General features: G+C 36.9%; 1 protein-coding gene across 14 annotated transcripts in view; it reads right to left on the bottom strand.

Annotated features, from left to right (window-relative positions):
- The window catches only part of LOC105464888 (mitogen-activated protein kinase kinase kinase kinase 3), a 187,300-nt gene that overhangs the window by 115,246 nt on the left and 53,382 nt on the right, over window positions 1-18,672 (bottom strand). For 8 of the 14 annotated variants that reach the window (XR_011611629.1, XM_071076576.1, XM_071076585.1 and 5 more), the window contains one exon: window positions 12,586-12,643. Coding sequence is in view for 3 of the 14 variants with exons in the window: in XM_071076585.1 (XP_070932686.1) it covers window positions 12,586-12,643 (58 nt within the window). In the remaining 11 variants the exon portion in view is untranslated. Of the gene's footprint in view, window positions 1-3,240; window positions 3,314-12,585; window positions 12,644-14,273; window positions 14,293-15,115; window positions 15,237-18,672 lie in introns of those variants that run through there. The other 6 variants (XM_071076580.1, XM_071076581.1, XM_071076583.1 and 3 more) reach the window with 4 other exon arrangements.

Here is an 18,672-nt window from a genome sequence, read left to right on the forward strand (position 1 = left end):
TTCATTCTCAAATCTTCCATTTCCATTCTATTTCAAACACAGAGAAGTGAGAACATACATGTATGTTACATGTAAAATTGTTTTAAAGTCAATTTCAAATTAACTTTTAATTTCATGTGCGGTGTCATTCGAAATACATAATTTCTAAACTCCATTTCCTATGGTAGAAACAATAAATGAAATTAACGGTACTTCAGTCGTTCATGAAAGGAGTCAAACTGTAAAATATTTGAAGAGATTTATTCTGAGCCAAATATGAGTGACCAATGGCCCATAACAGAGCCCTCAGGAGACCTGAGAACATATGCCCAAGGTGGTTGGGGTACAGCCTAGTTTTATACATTTTAGGGAGTGCTGAGGCATCAATCAAATACATTTAAGACTTAACATTGGTTCGATCTAGAAGGGTGGGACAGCTCGAAGCAGGATGGTGGGGTGGGGGTGGAGGTAGTGGCTTCCAGGTCAGAGGTAGATTTCTAAAATTTTCTGATTGGCAATTGGCTTAAACAGTTATCATCAATAGAAAGGAATGTCTGGGTTGTGATAAAGGGTTGCAGAGACCACGGTTTTATCACCCAGATGAAACCTCCAGGTAGTAGGCTTCAGAGAGAATACATTGTAAATATTTCTCATCAGACGTAAGATCTGCATTGATGTTAATACCAGTCAGCTTTCCCTGAATTCCAAAAGGGAAGATGGTGTAATGAGGCATGTTCCACCTCCACTTCCATCATCGCCTGAGTTTTTCAGGGTAACTTCAGAATGCCTTTGGCCCAGCGGAGGGGTTCATTCAGATGGTTGGGAGGCCTTGGAACTTTATTTTTTGATTTACACAGTAATCTATGGTTAACATTCCAACTTCTCTTAAGTTGTCAATTATTGTCTCAAACTACTGGAGTACCAGGAAATACTCTGAAATACTACATTAAACTATCAGGGTATCTTGAAACCCACTGGCTAATCTTTAAAAAGATAAGAAATTGGCTTAAGTAATAACAATATAAAATTAGAAAAAACTTTTCTAAAACCACAAAAGCTGCACCCAACTTTGAATTTTTTGAAGAAATATTAAAGCCCTGATCAATAACAGAAATACAAAGTAAGTATCTAATAATTCTATTGATTCCTAGTTATTTCAAAACAAATGAAAAAATCATTATAAGAGCAATATTCGTATTTTTTTCAGAAATGAGAATGAAGAAAACCACCCTTCAAATACTTCACCTGATAAAAATAACCTAGATCCTATTTAATTGTTTGGCTGTATTTTACTAAGTGTTCTTGATTAATGCTTAAATATCACTTACATTTACATACATTGTTGCTGAATGGACACTTGGGTTCACAAAGTCAAGAAGAAATTCCCTTGCTCAAACTATCTAAACAAAAAAAGAAGCCAGGCACAGTGGCTCACACCTGTACTCCCAGCACTTTAGGAGGCTGAGGCAGGTGGTTTGCTTCAGCCCAAGAGTTTCAGACTAGCCTGGGCAACGTGGTGAGACCTCATCTGTAGAAAAAATTTAAAAATAAGCTGGGTATGGTGGTGTGAGCCTGTAGTCCCAGCTACTTGGGAGGCTTAAATGGGAGGATTGACTGAGCCCGGGCGGTTGAGGCTGCAGTGAGCTGTGGCTGCGCCACTGCACTCCAGTCTGGGTGACAGAGTGAGACTCTATCTAAAAAAACAAAAAAACAAAAATACAAAAAAGGAAAAGGGGAAAAAAAAAAAGAAAAAAAAAAGAAAGAAACCATGGCCCTGGCTCCCTAAAAAAAAGTCCTACTCTAGAACTGGGCACGGTGTTGGAAGCCTGTAGCCAGATATTTAGGAGACTGAGGTGAGAGTTCAATCCAACCTGGGCAACACAGTGAGACCTCATCTTTAAGACAAAAAGAAAAAATTTCTACCCTAACGCTGTGTTTCCCAACTCAGTTTTCTTAATGCCTCTCCCCCATGAAATTTTAATACCACAGATACTCTGCATGTTTATGTATTATGCATATATACATATATATATATCTGTGTTTTATACAGAAAATGAAGTAAGATTTTTTTCATCCCAAAGAACCAGTTCCACTCCTTTCTTATTTTAAAGGACTATTTGAGAAAACATTCTCTAGTGCAAATGGATTGTGTCCAGGGAGTCAGGGAAGGAGGGCTTAACTTGAGCTTCCTGACCTATAAACCTGTTGGGTCTCCTTTTCTTACCTCATCCAGCTCTTTTGAGAGCCAGGTTTACCCAAGTGGTTCTGATGGAAGGCCTAAAATAAGGAAGGTACGCATAACTCAGGAGTGAATTTCTAGTGAAAATCCTCTGGAGTATATCCCTCCCACCTACTAAAAATTATGGCAGCATCCCTACAGTTTCTATATGTAAAGTAAGTATTACAGGAGACTCAAAAAATGTTTTTGGAGTAAGGACAGAAAAGGGAAAAATAGAGCATAATGTAGGTTTTAAGGGAAGTGAAGAATACAATGGGCAGAAATTTTTCTGCTTTTATCATGCCCACCAACAAGAACAGTGACACATTGTTCAAAATAGTTTTAACCAGGCACAGTGGCTCATGTTTGTAAACCCAGAACATTGGGAGGGCGAGGCAGGACAATCGATTGAGGCCAGGAGTTTGAGACCAGCCTGGGCAACACAGTGAGACCCAGTCTCTACAAAAAAAAAAAAAAAAAAAAACCACTAAAAAATTAGCCTGGTGTGGTAGTGCACACCTGTTAATCCCAGCTAGTAGTGAGGCTGAGGCAGGAGGATTGCTTGAGCCCAGGAGTTGAGGCTGCAGTGAGCTATGATCACATCACTATACTCCAGCCTGGGTGACAGGGTGAGATCCTGTCTCTAAAAGAAAAGAAAAAAAAAATCCCCAAAAAGGAAAAAAGTTAAATAAAATAGTTCTAATTTTGGACATTTTTAATCTCCCAACTTTCTGTTCTCTCACCAGACCTGATTTAAAGACATTTTTTTTTTAGCAGCTCCTGATCTATTCTTGAGGTTACATAGGCATAAACCATAGCTGTATAAAACTCACGAAAATGAGTTCCTCAAATCAAAACAATACAACAAAACTATTCTTCCCATAAACTCAATTTTGACATATATTGTACCTCTCCCTTATCCCTTGTAAATTTATCAATCATGTCTAAAGTCTTATCCACCCTAAAATCTCATGCAGTCACCCATTCCTTCCCTCTGCCTGTAACTCAAGTATGGCTGTCATAACAGTAATATGTCTTCTTACCAGCAGGGTCTCTCTCCCATCTGCCTGTGTACACTGAATCTTCTTACAGTTATACTCTGATCATATTACTAACCTGTAAAAACAAACAAAATCCCACTGTCTACACGGTAAAATTTAAACCTTTGAGCTAGTTTTATTTTTATTTTTATTTTTTTTGAGATGAAGTTTTGCTCTGTCACCCAGGCTAGAGTGCAGTGGCGTGATCTTGGCTCACTGCAACCTCCGTCTCCCAGGTTCGAGCGATTCTCCTGCCTCAGTCTCTCAAGTAGCTGGGAACACAGGTGAGTGCCACCAAGCCAGGCTGGTCTTGAACTCCTGACCTCAGGTGATCTGCCCACCTCGGCCTCCCAAAGTGCTGGGATTACAGGTGTGAGCCACTGCAGCTGGTTGCTTTGGGCTAGTATTTAAGGCTCTCCATAAACTTATCATCAGTTTTCCACTTCTTATATCCCACCATGCCCACAGAGAGCATACCGCTCTAGACAAATGAAACTATGACTTCCCAAACAGGCCTAGTACTTCCATACTACCTTTGCTTTTATCTATCCTCATGTGGAATACCCTCCATTCTCTTATTCTACTAGCAAAATCCTAGCCAGTCTTGAAGGCTCATCTGAAGTTTTACTTCCTTAACCATCCCAAGGGAAATGGAATTCACAGCCTCTATGGAACCCACCAAGTATAAGTTAGGATATATCAGCCACTCTGCACTATGTGTGTCCTTTCACATAGCATCCTACCTAGATATTCCCAGACCAGAGTATTTCAGAGTAAACAGTCAAAGGCGGATCTTCAGTGACCCATGAATTAAGTCTTTCTAGGCACAGCCATCACCGTTCCTTACTGCCAGCACCACCACCTACATATGCACACACACTCTGTTCAATGGGTGATTCTCCGTAGTTAGGCTGCGACTTACATAAACACTCTAGTTTTCATACTGGATAACAAGTTCCTTGAAGGAAGGAACTATATCTCTGTATCTTCCTTCTAACTAAATTAAGTGCTAAATAAACATCCTTGAAGCCAAATCACTGGTCATATACAGAGGACTGAGAATAAGAAATACACTGCAGACAAACGAAACAAAAAGTCCTTTATCCGTTGCTTTTTTATTTTGGAGCATTATTACCATTCAATGTGTAAATATCCAATCTGTCCAGTCCAGTCAGCCTCAAGTCATAGGATGATTCCAATATATTTAAGAGTGGCTAAGCAATCCATGATTAATCTTTGAAGAATAATTATCACGAATGATGTAACACCTATTCATGATGGCAATAAACACAAGGCAGCACTGAAAAAGCACACGGTGGCAAGGGATCCACAAAAGCACGCAAGGGAGATGGGAAAAGGCACCAGATAAATCATATCCCCAATGTTTCGTCGCTCTATCATGAAAGATAAGGAGGCAGAAAGCACCTCTACTAACTCTCAGGAAAGAAAAACACTAATGTCAAAGGCTGGCAGGAGAGAATATTCCATAACATTTAACTTTGGAGGTTCATGAAAAAATAGTAGAATAACGTCTTATTGTTACTTTTTCACACTTTTAAAATTTGGCTTTACAATTTAATGCATGTTGCTCTCACTGAAACAAAGTATAATACCTTATTTTCTCACTACAAGTTTCTCTGTTTATCAATCTCAGTAGTTTTCATTGTGTTGGAAAAGGAATGAGTTTCCCCATTTAGAAGAGTTTTTCCTATGAGTTTCTACCTAATGAATCACTGTTATCTATCTGCATCTGTATCATATTAACTAGTACTGCAAACAATACCACAAATGAGTACAAGCAACTTTTAAATTCTGACTTTAAATCCCAAAAAGAGATTCCAGATCTATAACTTATTTATATAACACCTTATCAGAACTTGAAAATAAAGAACTTATCAGAACTTGAAAATAAAGCCCCAAAGCATATATATATATATATATGTTCTATTCTACTAGCAAGCTCTGCCATAGCTCTCATCTTGATCCATTTTTAATTATTTTTATTCAAGTAAGTTTCAAGAATTGGCAGTGTTCCAGCTGGATCAGCCACAGACTGTAGGAACAAACCTGTCATCTGACAAATTCACGTTTACTGACCCATTGCAATGAGGAAAACCACACGCCAGATAAATCTTAGGGCATCTCACCCAAGGAAAATACAGAGTTTTTGTAATACTTTAAATAAAATGGAATTGAGATGAAATTTAAATGAAGTGGTGTTTTGACAGGCTTAGAGCAAAGGAGAGCTGTATGTAAAGGGGCTGACTTCAGGATTGGATTACAAAGTGAACCCAAGGTTCTTTTTCCTTATAAGTAACAAAGTTATGATGGATGTGAACACTGTGTCTCTCACCTGAAGCTCTGCCATCTGGGGCGTAAATCAAGACTCGTTCTCTATGTCAAAGTGACTTGGATTCTCCAGGAAAGAGTGGAATGTTAAACTCTTGCTGCTACAGGTTGAATTTCCCTAATTCAAAAATCTGATATACACAATGCTCCAAAATCCAAAACTTTTTGAGCACTGATGTGACGCAAATGAACTAAATTCTGCAATCAAAAAACAGAGTGGCTGAAAGCATAAGAAAACAAGGCCCAATGATCTGTTGCCTACAAGAAACACACTTCACCTATGAAGATACACAGACTAAAATAAAGGGATGGAAAGAGATACTCCATGCCAATGGAAACAAGAAAAGAACAGGAATAGCTATATTTATATCAGAAAAAATAGATTTCAAAACAAAAACTGTAAGAAGATCTAAGAAGGTCACTCTCTCTCTCTCTCTATATATATATCTCCTCTCTCTCTATATATAATATATATTTATATATACACACACACATCTATCTGTCTATATATAGATCCTCTTGCTGAATTAACCCCTTTTACACATATAATATATATTACATATATTTATATATTAAATTTTTTGTAGAGCATTCAGACAAGAGCAAGAAATAAACGAGCATCCAAATTGGAAAGAAAGCAGTCAAATTATCCTTGTTTGCAGACTATATGATCTTACATTTGGAAAAATCTGAAGACTCCACCAAAAAACTACTAAACTGACAAACTCAGTAAAGCTGCAGGATACAAAATAAATATACAAAAAAAAAGTATCACTTTCGAATAACAAAAGTGAACAATCTGAAAAAGAAATCAAGAAAGAAAATACCTAGGAATTAACCAAAGAAAGGAAAGATCTCTATAATGAAAACATAAAACACTAATGTAAGAAATTGAAGAAGCCACACACAAAAAACGGAAAGATATTCCATGTTCATGAACTGGAAGAATCAATATTGTTAAAATGTCCATACTTCCCAAAAGAATCTAAGGATTTAATGCAATTCCTATCAAAATATGAATGACGATCTTCACAAAAATGAAAAAACTACCCTAAAATTTGTATGCACCCACAAAAGACCCAAAATAGCCAAAGCTATCCTAAGCAAAAAAAAAAAAAAAGAAAGAAAGAAACTGTAGGAATCACATTACCTGACTTCAAATTATACTACAGAGCTATGGTAACCAAAACAGCATGCTGCTGGAAAAACAGACACATAGATCAGTGAACAGAATAGAGAACCCAGAAATAAATCCAGACACGTACAGTGAATGCATTTTCAACAAAGATACCAAGAATATACATTGGAGAAAGGACAGTCTCTTCAATAAACAGTGCTGAGAAAACTGGATATCCATATGCAGAAGACTGAAACTAGACCCCTTCCTCTTACCATATACAAAAATCAAACTAAAATGGATTAAAGACATAAATCTAAGACCTCAAACTATGGAACTACTACAAGAAAACATTGGAGAAAATCTCTATGACATTGGTGTGGGCAAAGATTTCTTGAGCAATATCCTACAGGCACTGGCAACCAAGCAAAAATGGACAAATGGGATCACATCAAATTAATAAGCTTCCGCACAGCAAAACAATCAATCAACAAAGAGAAGAGACAACCCCACGAATGGCAGAAAATATGTGCAAACTACTCATCTGACAAGGGATTAACAACTAGATTATGTAAGGAGCTCAAACAACTCCACTGTGGAAAAAAACCCTAATAATTCAATTTTAAAATGGGCAAAAGATTTGAACAGACATTTGTTCAAAGACATAAAAATGGCAAACAGGTATATGAAAAGGTGCTCAACATCACTGATCATCAGAGAAATGCAAATCAAAACTATCCATGAGATATTATCTCCCCTTATTCAAAATGTGTTTTATCAAAAAGACAGGCAATAAATGCTGGTGAGAATGTAGAGAAAAGGGAACCTTCACACACTGTCGGTAGGAATGTAAATTAATACACCTACTATGGAGAACAGTTTGGAGGTTCCTCCAAAAACTAAAAACAGAACTACCACACAATCATGCAATTCCACTCCTAGGTATATACCCAAAAGAAAGGAAATGAGCATAGCAAAGAGAGATCCGCACACCCATGTTTACTGCTGTACTATTCACAATAACCAAGATTTGGAAGCAACCTAAATGTCCATCAACAGATGAATTAATAAAGAAATGTGGTACATATATACAATGGAGTACTATTCAGCCATTAAAAGGAACGAGATCCTGTCATTTGCAACAACATGGATGGAACAGCAGGTCATTATGTTAAGTGAAATAAGCCAGGCACGGAAAGACAAACATCACATGTTCTCATTTATCTGTGGCAACTAAAACTCAAAAGGATTGAACTTACGGAAATAGAGAGTAGAAGGATGGTTACCATAGGCTGGGAAGCTTACAGGGTTTGTGGGGTGGAAGGGATGTGGAGATGGTTAATTGGTACAAAAACTTAGAAAGAATGAATACGCCCTAGTATTTGCAAGCACAACAGGGTTACTATAGTAAAAAAAAATACATAAATAAATATCCAATTATACATTTAAAAATAATTAGAAGAGTATAACTGGTCTGTTTGAAACACAAGAGATAAATACTTGAGGTGATGGATATCCCATTTACCCTGATGTGATTATTATGCATTGCATGCCTGTATCAGAGTATCTCGTGTAACCCAGAAATATATACGCCTACTGTGTATTCAAAAAATTAAAAATGGCTCACATCTGTAATCCCAGCATTTCAGGAAGCCCAGGCAGGTGGATCACTTGATGCCAGGAGTTCGAGGCCATCTGGGCCAACATGATGAAACCTTGTCTCTACTAAAAATACAAAAATTAGCCAGGCATGGTGGTGCATGACTGCAGTCCCAGCTATTCATGAAGATTGTTTGAACCCAGGAGGTGGAGGCTGCAGTGAGCCAAGATCACGCCACTGCCTGGGTGACAGAGCGAGACTCTGTCTCAAAACAATAAAAAAATTATAATTAAAATTAAAAATAAATTAGGCCAGGTGTGATGGTTCACGCTTGTAATCCCAGCACTCTGGGAGGTGGAGGTGCGTGGATCACCTAAGGTCAGGAATTCAAGACCAGCCTGGTCAACACGGTGAAACCCTGTCTCTACTAAAAATACAAAAATTAGCCTGGCATGGTGGTGTGCTCCTGAAATCCCAGCTACTCAGGCAGCTGAGACAGGAGAATCGCTTGAACCCAGGAGGCACAGGTTGCAGTAAGGTGAGAGCGTGCCACTGCACTTCAGTCTAGGCAACAGAGCAAGACCCCATCACAAATAAATAAATAAATAAACTTTTTAAAATTTAAAGCTGCATGAATAAGATGAGAAGCAAAAGTCAGACACCTTGGAGTAACTTCACATTTAAACAATTTGGTCAAAATGTCAGAGTAAGTTTTTATTTTGCTTCAGGTTCAAATTGCTTATCAGTTGTAAAAAAAGGAAAAAGTAACAAACTATAGAGAGAAATTCCTAAAATCCAACATGTTGCACTATACTATTTCAGACTTAATTTTTGTTTCCAAAAAGTAGAAGACTGGCCATCAAAACTCTAATATAGGCCAGGCACAGTGGCTCATGCTTGTAATCCTAGTAGTTTGGAAGGCCAAGGTAAGAGGTCGCTTGAGACCAGGTATTCAAGAGCAACCTCGGCAACACAGTGAGACCCCATCTCTACAAAAAATAAAAATTAGCTGGGTGTGGTAGCACACGCCTGCAGTCCTAGCTACTTGGGAGGCTGAGGCAGAAGGATAGTATGAGCCCAGGAGATCAAGACTGCAGTGAGCCACGATCATACCACTGCATTGCAGCCTGGGCTACAGTGCGACTGTCTCTTAAACACACACACACCCCTCTACCTTAGAAAAATGTGAGCATAACACCACTCGTGAAGTAGTTCCCTCCTCCATACCCCAAATAAAATCGGAGTCTACTCAGTTCTCTAGAGCTATCTATCAATTCACCAAAGAATATATTACATGATGCTACAGGAAGGCAATCAGCAAAATCCGGACTGAGGGGAATTTTACAGGATAAACGATGGAGTTACTTCAACAGAAAGTTACAAGGAAAAAAGATAAAAAGAAATTAAGCAGGAACCTATAGATATAACATAGCAACTATTTGCTAAGTGTAGGTCTTATTAACAGGGAACTGTAACGTTGTTAATGGTTTTAGTTACGTATCTTTAATAATTTTATTAAGGCATATGTTTAAATCGGATAGTTCAGCAATTTCAAGTGTATAATTCAACGGTGTTTTTAGTAAATTTACCAAGTTGTACAACCATCACTAGATTATTCCCGTAAGAACCTTCACGTCCAATAATTGTTAGTCCACCCCTCTGTCCCCAGCTCACCAGATTAACTTTCTGACACCACAGATTTGCCTTTTCTGAACTGTTCACATGAAATCATACAGTATGTAGTTTCGTGTGTCTAGCTCCTTTCACTTAGCACATTTTGGTCACCTATGTTACAGCATGTATCAGCAACTTGTTTTTATTGTTGAATAGTATTCAACTGTATGAACACAACATATTCATTCACCAGTTGATGGGCAGTTAAGATTGTTTCCAATTTTGAGACATATTGTGAATAACGCTACTATAAACATTTGTGCATGACAATCATTGTGTCGGCAGATATGCAAGAGTAGAACTGCTGGGTCATTATGGCAAATTTATGTTGAACACTTTAAGGAAGTCACAAACTGTTTTCCAAAGTGGTTGTATCATTTTACATTTCCACCAGCTGTGTATGAGGGTTCCTGTTTGTGATTATATTTTGAGCATTTATACTTTAGGTATATATACAGAAATACTATGGGCTAACATTATATGATTAAGGGATCAAAATAACTGGTGGCAGGGGGAAATGGGTAGCTGTAATAGATGAAACATATTTATGGTGATAACCCTTGTTTTCTCCAGGTGGTAGAATATGAATGATTTTTATTTTTTTCCTTTTGTATAGTTGTATATTCTACTTTTAATACATTGATCAATATATACACGGCAGTGTTCAAGATTGACAGTGCAAGGCCGGGCGTGGTGGCTCAAGCCTGTAATCCCAGCACTTTGGGAGGCCGAGATGGGCGGATCACGAGGTCAGGAGATCGAGACCAGCCTGGCTAACACGGTGAAACCCCGTCTCTACTAAAAATACAAAAAACTAGCCGGGCGAGGTGGCGGGCGCCTGTAGTCCCAGCTACTCGGGAGGCTGAGGTAGGAGAATGGCGTAAACCCGGGAGGCGGAGCTTGCAGTGAGCTGAGATCCGGCCACTGCACTCCCGCCTGGGAGACAGAGTGAGACTCCGTCTCAAAAAAAAAAAAAAAAAAAGATTGACAGTGCAACAACATTTCATGAACAGAAAATAATTGACTTGAACAGTAAGCTTTTTCAAGTTTTTATTTTTTAAGGAAATTTTAAGATGTACAGAATGGGTACTATGTGCCAGGTCCTAAGTTCAGTGCTGGGGGCACAAATTTGATTAAAACTTAGAAACAAAGAAAGGCAAGTCTCTAGAATGACAATATAGCTATGGTCAGCGCTACAGCAGAGCTATTCACTCAGGAGTCATCTTAATTAGACCCAGGGTCAGGGAAGGCTTCCTGAAAGAGAAGGTACTCAGGTGATTTGAGGGAATGATGTATATACAAAATACTTCTCATTAGAACCATTTCATTAAGTAACACAGTCACTTCTTAATGATTAAAAAGAAAGGCCCTGCTTTAAATGCCAAATTTCTTTTTGTAGCTAATATTTCAACAACTTCAAATATCCTTCTAAAATTTCTTATAAATTGAAGAGTAGGAGATTTAGAAAAAAGACAAACATCTTGTCTTGTGATGTTCAGAATATAATGACTACATAAAATCTGTAAATATGTATAGCTGGAAAATTTTTAAAATTCATTATATTTCTGTGTGGTTTGATCACAGTCAATCAGTACATCCTTAAATTTTCATTTTAATATCACTTCTAAAAAGCTTATTGATGCTCTAAGTAAGGGGTGAGCAAACTATAGGGAAAGAGAGAGAACTGAATATAGAGACGATACACGACCTACAAAGCCTAAAGTATTGGCTATTTGGCCTTTATTTATTTATTTTTTTTTTAAAGAAAAAGTTTTTGCATTCTTGCAAAGTCTGTGAATGGATTTCTGTTCATACTAGAACTGAAACTTGTTTTACCAATAAACTCTTATTATCAGCTTGTAACGGAAGAAGTCATCAGAAAGGCACTAATTGCTGTGGAACTCAGTCTAGACACTAGCACAATTATAGACTTGCTTATGGTGGGCAGAAGAAAGGGTGGGAAGGGGTTTCTAAGAGAGAATAAACAAAGAGTGAGTAATTAGCTAAGAAAAATGTGGGTTTTGAGGGAAGTAGGAGGAATTCAAAGAACACAGTTGAAGCAAACAAAAAATATGGAGTAGTCTTAAGGGGCTTTACAATAAGCTGCTCAATTTGGTAGACAACTGCCGAGATATCAATGAAATACAGAACGTGGAGGCTAGATTGCCTGAGAAAACTGGGAGACTCAGAGACATGAAGCTATTTGCCCAAGTTCACAGACCAAGGGAGTGGGAGACAAACTGAACTACAACTACCCAAATTTCGGTTCTGTTTTTTCCACGACATCACACTGAACCACAAGACGTTAGCCTGGAAATAAACCACTATCAGCTTGTTACAAGTTAGCTCAACTAAGTTCAGAAAGAACAAAGTCTTTTCAGGAGTTCCCCTTCCTCCTTCAATTATCAGTTATTTTTCAGGGAAGAACTGAGCAAGGTGTGTGTATGCAGAACTCGAAGAACTGGAGGAAAGAGCATACAAGCAGCTGTATTTATCCCAGAAGATGCTGGGGAAAACAAGAGAATGTTGATCAAACATCATTAAAATAAGCCGTAAGATATCCCATGGCTTTCTAGCAATAAGAAAAAATGAATTTCAAATAATTTACCTGGTTCCAATTTTATTACTTTAATTGCTGCTAATTCACCAGTGTTAACATTCCGTGCCTAAAAGAAAAAAAAGGAAAAAAGGATTATTGTGAAGAAAGTTTTCATAAAAAGTGTATAAAATTTCACTTTAGCTTACTGTTTGTTTTCTGTTACATAAAAATATTTTAAAAGAAATGCAAATGTAATTTATATTTACAAAACAAAGTTTATACTTCACAATAAATTTCAACATTTATGTAAAATTTAATATTGGCAATACTAATACTAACAGCTAATATACACTTAGATGTCAGTATGGATGTGCCAGGCACTATTCTAAATGTTTTAATATTAATTCATTTAATCCTCACAATCTTATAAAATAGGTAGATATTATTCTCATTTTGCAAGTGAGGAAACTAAAGGACATAGAACTCAAAAGAACTTAACAAGGTCATATAGCCAGTGAGTCGACAGTGCTGGGATTCAAACCCAGGCGGTCTAACTCCAGTCTGAGCCTTTAAGTATTACACTGTATTGCTATTCACTCAAAGGCTAGTTGAACTAATTGACTAGCCTTACATTTTTTCATTTAAAAGCTTTAGGATATGAAAGGCTAACACAATTGTGCATATAATTATGAAAACAGGCCCCCTGCATCCTTTTAAACACACCTGATGGTACAGTCAAATACATGTAGTTCAATGCAAAACAAATCTATTTTGTAAGCCACATGTTAAAAATCAAATTATATTATTAGATTCCTGGCATTTACAACTGTATAATTATGTATATAAGTATACATAATTATATTATGTGTATTTATGTGTACATATAACACAATAAATATTATATATTATATAATACATGTATAAACAAGCAGAAACTATATTAAAATGGCAGTCTTTGTCAATTTAAAATGTTTTATAATTGGATCAGAACTTTCAATTTGATATTCTAAACTGTTAACTAAAAATAAATTTTCATACCACCAGTGAAGAACAATACATGCCATTGCCTGATCACAGAAAGATCCATTCATGTGACCAAAATTATTCCTAGTTGCAACACTCTCTTATTAATGGATTGGTGAAAATCAGTGAATCACCTGGCAAGAGGTGATAATACCATTAATAGTGGAATTCTTCTAAGAATACTAGGGCACTAAAAATACCAGCCAAGGATCTAAGATATGAGACACAGTCATTGCTGAAAATATAAAATTTAACCATTTAACCCTAAGAAGAACAAAGATATTAAAAGATCTCATATAAATTAATAAAATTTGCAGGGAAAATTCATTTAACAATTGTTCCTTCAAACAAAATCCCCATAACTAATAAACACTCAAGGCAGTACAAAAGAGATTTGAACACTTATTTCAAATTAAACTTAATTTCCATAAAATGGGATAGATGTTTCAAATAGACAGTGCTGGAAACTTGCTCCTTTCTCGAGGAAAAAAGATATATAAATGATGAAATAGAAATAAAACCAGAATATCATTCTGGGAGCATTCTGTAAAGGAGGCAGAGTGTATCTGAGAAATATTCAGGTATAATAGTCATAAAGCTTTTCAAGCACCATCACAATTACTTGCCTCTCCTCACACCTTGATATTTTTTCTCTGGTAGGCTTCTCCTTTAGCATCTCCTCCAAATAAGACAACTGCCACCATTTAAAAATCATGCTATGGTTTTTTACTTACTGAGAAGAAATTCAGAGTACGGGTGATTCTACTATGGAAGAGCAGACAAATGTGAACTCAGAAAGCTAGGATGATTATAGCTGAGATTTTTGTTACCAATGACCACAGGAGGGCACACACTCTATTTACAAGCTACACAGTATTTGTCCAAAATGGTTGCTGTACACAATGTACTCTTCTAAAAATAGATTTACGAATAGTTAACACCAGCATATATTTAACAGAAAAATTATGACACTAACTACTGATGAGTGGTTTACCAAGGTCAATATTTACTGTAGGGTTGACTTATGAATACAATGATTTCAAATGGTAAATCAGTCTAGAATTTTCTAAAGGCTAACAGTTTTTAAATTACAGTTTTTTAGGGTTAATTTTTAAAAAATAGAGCTAAAATGATTACTGTTCTTTTGCCTTCTACCATGTTAGAAATATCTTCCAATATGTAATTTATTTGGCAGTATTAAGATATTTCACAAAAAGAAGGGGAAAGAGATAATTAAAAAGCCCTTAAGAAACTTCACTTCTAAGCCTTTCTTTATTAAAAATCCATGTTTATTAATAAAGGGTTTTTAAAGCATTATGATTCACCAAGAATCCTGGTCTTCTGGCTAAAATAAGTCATATTTTGCTATCTCTAAATTGACAGTAGTCAAGGTTACACACAAAGGTAAATTTAAAAATCAGTATTATCTCTAACATTCTGCAACTGCTATTCTTTTCTCAATCACCCTGAGCAGTTCATTTTTTAAAAAGGAGAGCAAGAATAGAAATTATAAAATATTAACATGTATAAAGTTAAAAATTTTGAATTCAGAATTAGTAACATAAAATGTTCATACTTGTTAAGGGCAGAAAACAGGATAAAATATTCTAAGCAGCTAGATCTAGTCTGCTGCAACACTGATCTGACCACCATTCTTCAAACGCTCCCACAGCGATGTTCTCATCATGCTGTTCTCGACTTGTAACTCCGCAAGAGTACACATCATTGCTTTAAAGACAAAAATCCAAATTCCCTGTCAGAGTATTTAAAGCTTTCACTAAATACAGCACTTTTTATAAGAGCTTTACTGGGACAGAATCCACATACCATTAAGTACACCCTTTCACGGTGTATGATTCAGTGGTGTTTAGTATATTCTGAGTTATGTAATTATACTAACTAATTTTAGAACATTTTCATCACCTCAAAAAGAAACCCCAGAACCATTCACAGTCACTACCTATTCTTCCACCTCTCAATCCCTGGCAACCACTAATCTACTTTCCATCTCTATGGATTTGACTACTGTAAACATTTCATGTAAATGGGATCAAGTAATACGTGGTCCTTTGTGACTGTGGTTTCTTTCACTTGGTGTAATGTTTTCAGGTTCATCCACGTCTCAAACTCATTTATGTGTTCCTGTCAAACAGTAGTCCATTGTATGGAAATGCCATATTTGGGTTGTTTCCACTTTTTAGCTATTATGAATAATGGTGCTATAAACATCAGCATACACATTTTTGTGTGGACCTGTTTTCAATTTTCCATTTGAATATCTTCTTTGGAGAACTGTCTATTCAATTCTTTGTCCATTTTAAATTCTTTTTAAATTGTTAACTTGTAAGAGTTCTTTATATATATTCTGGATATAAATCCCTTATCAGTCACATGATTTGCAAATATTTTCTCCCATTCTGCAAGATTTCTTTTCATTTTCTTATGGGTATCCTTTGAAACACAAAACTTTTTCATTTTGATGATGTCCAACTTAATTAATTTTTGTTTCTTGTGTTTTTAATGTTGCAGCTAAGAAACCATTTGCCTAACCCAAGGTCACAAATACTTTTTTCCTACTTTCTTTTCTAAGAGTTCTAAGTTATACAGTTTTCTTAAATTTAGGTCTATAATCTACTTTGAGTGAATTTTTATACTGTGTCGGATAGGGCTTCAGTTTCATTATTTTGCCTGTGGATATGAAATTGTGAAATACTACATTTTAATCTGGCCCCCATCTATATTTCTAGTCACTCCCTAACTTGTACTTTATCCTCTGGCCAAACTAAACAACTTGCCATTTCCCAAAGCTATCCACGCTTTTATTCCAGGTCCCTCCCCTGGCCTAACAGACATCCTTTGAAGCTCAGCTTAGGCTACCACCACTTCCCACAAGCCTTTTCCTGACCTTGGTCCCACACCTTACTTCAGTATACACATCCCGCACCACATACTCCCACAGATTCTGGGTAACCTTTCTAAAATGAAAATGGACTGGTGAGGAAAATCCTACAGGTCTAGACTGATCTCTGCTTAGAGGGGCTCTTGGAAAGTACCAACTTTCAAAGCTGTACCAGAATTTAGTTTGATTCAGTGAGCCTTTTAGAGGCCATTCAGATTGGAACTAGTTTTGGGAAGAATTTTTCTGAGATGATTTCATGCTGATTGGGGAATTATCTCCAACTATCAGAAAGGCATTCCTTGAGAGTGAACTGAGGGTTAACAACACATTCAAGCAGCAATCATTAAGAGCCAAAAAATGTGCTAGGTGCTATATAAAATGGGTTAGAAACAATCATTATTAGTAAAACATCTGACCATCATCTACTATGTATTGAGCCCCTTGGAGTACTGAAACCTTACTATACAGAAGGGGATGTCCAATGTGAATATGAATCTAAGTCTAAATGACAGCTAACAACATTTAGTCCTGGCTCTGCCAGTAACCAGCAATGGGATCTAAGTAAGTAATTTCCCTTGTGTCTTCTTCCTGACCCCTCTGCCCACAATTTAAAGACATTAAGGTGAAAATAGGCTATTTCTAAGATTCCTTCTAACTCTAAAAGTCAATGTTTATATAAAATAATTTCAGCCTAAATCAACAGATTGCAAATACTGAATCAGATAGCCAGTTATATAAAAATCATACAAGGAGTTTAAATACAAAACAAAACAACAACAAAATATTGCTATAAATTCTGAATTCTAGGTCAAGCGATTAAGAATGGGACCCAGGATTCTGTATTTTAAGCTACTGAGGTACTGCTGATACACAACTAGGTTTGGGGATCCAGTTTAAAGCACTACGTTACTGACTTTTATAAAATGTAACTACCAACTTGTAAGCCTGAAAAGGTATTACAGGAATGACTGCATGAAGGTGATACCATTTTTGCAGAGGTTTGAAAAGATGGCCTGAATTACGAAAAACACAGAAAAGGGATGGGGGAAAGGGCACAGAAAGAAAAGCATGAGCAAAGGCTTGGGGACAGAAAATAGAGACTATTTTGAGTGTACCAGGCTAGCCAAACCTCAGGGTACCTCCCATTCAACTACTCCCTTTCCGAAGAAAATGGATAACCCATACTCACTGCTGAAGGGATGGTTTCATGTTCGCTTTCCCATAGTTGATTAGACTAGGCGTATTAGTCCCTTCTCATGCTGCTTTTAAAAGGAACTGCCTGAGACTGGGTAATTTATAAAGGAAAAAGGTTTAATTAACTCACAGTTCCACAGGGTTGGGAGGCCTCAGGAAACTTATAAGCATGGCAAAAGGAGAAGCAAACACGTCCTTCACGTGGCAGCAGGAAGGAGAAGTGCCAAGCAAAAGCGGGGAAAGCCCCTTACAAAACCATCAGATCTCATGAGAACTCACTATCATGAGAAGAGCAAGAGGGTCATCACCACCATGATTCAATTACCTCCCACTAGGCTCCTCCACAACATGTGGGGATTATGGGAATTACAATTCAAGATGTAATTTGGATGGGGAAAACAGCCAAAACATGTCATTAGGTATGTGTCCACTACAAGGGCAACCAATTCATAGGAAAACTGATGGAGTGACATTCATCTCTGGTTTCCCCAGAGTACTCCTGGTTATGCCTATTGTACCAGTAAAATTATTAATAGTGCCTGTGTTCACTCTTAAAACAATTAAAAATTTATTAAATTTGGATGGTAAATTATAAAGTTACTCTACCAATAAATCCTGAGCTGACATGAAAATAGGAAACAGGGCAAATTCTCTGAAATAGGGATCAGCAAACATGTCTATTTTTGTAAATAAAGTTTTACTGGTGCACAGGTGGTGGCTCATGTCTGTAATTCCAGCATTTTGGGAGGCCAAAGGGGGCAGATTGCTTGAGCCCAGGAGTTCGAGACCAGCCTGGGCAACATGGTGAAAACCTGTCTCTACAAAAAATACAAAAATTAGCTAGGCTTGGTCTCGGTGATATGTGCCTATAGTCCCAGCTACCCGGGAGGCTGAAGTGGGAGGAGGATCAATTGAGCCCAAGCGATCAAGGCTGTAGTGAGCTATGATCACACTATTGTTCTCAAGCCTGGGCAAAAGAACAAGACCAGTCTAAAAAAATTAAAATTAAAATTAAAAATTAAAAAAATTCAATAGCAGAG

This window comes from Macaca nemestrina, chromosome 13, assembly GCF_043159975.1.
Source record: "Macaca nemestrina isolate mMacNem1 chromosome 13, mMacNem.hap1, whole genome shotgun sequence".
Taxonomy (NCBI): Eukaryota; Metazoa; Chordata; class Mammalia; order Primates; family Cercopithecidae; genus Macaca; species Macaca nemestrina.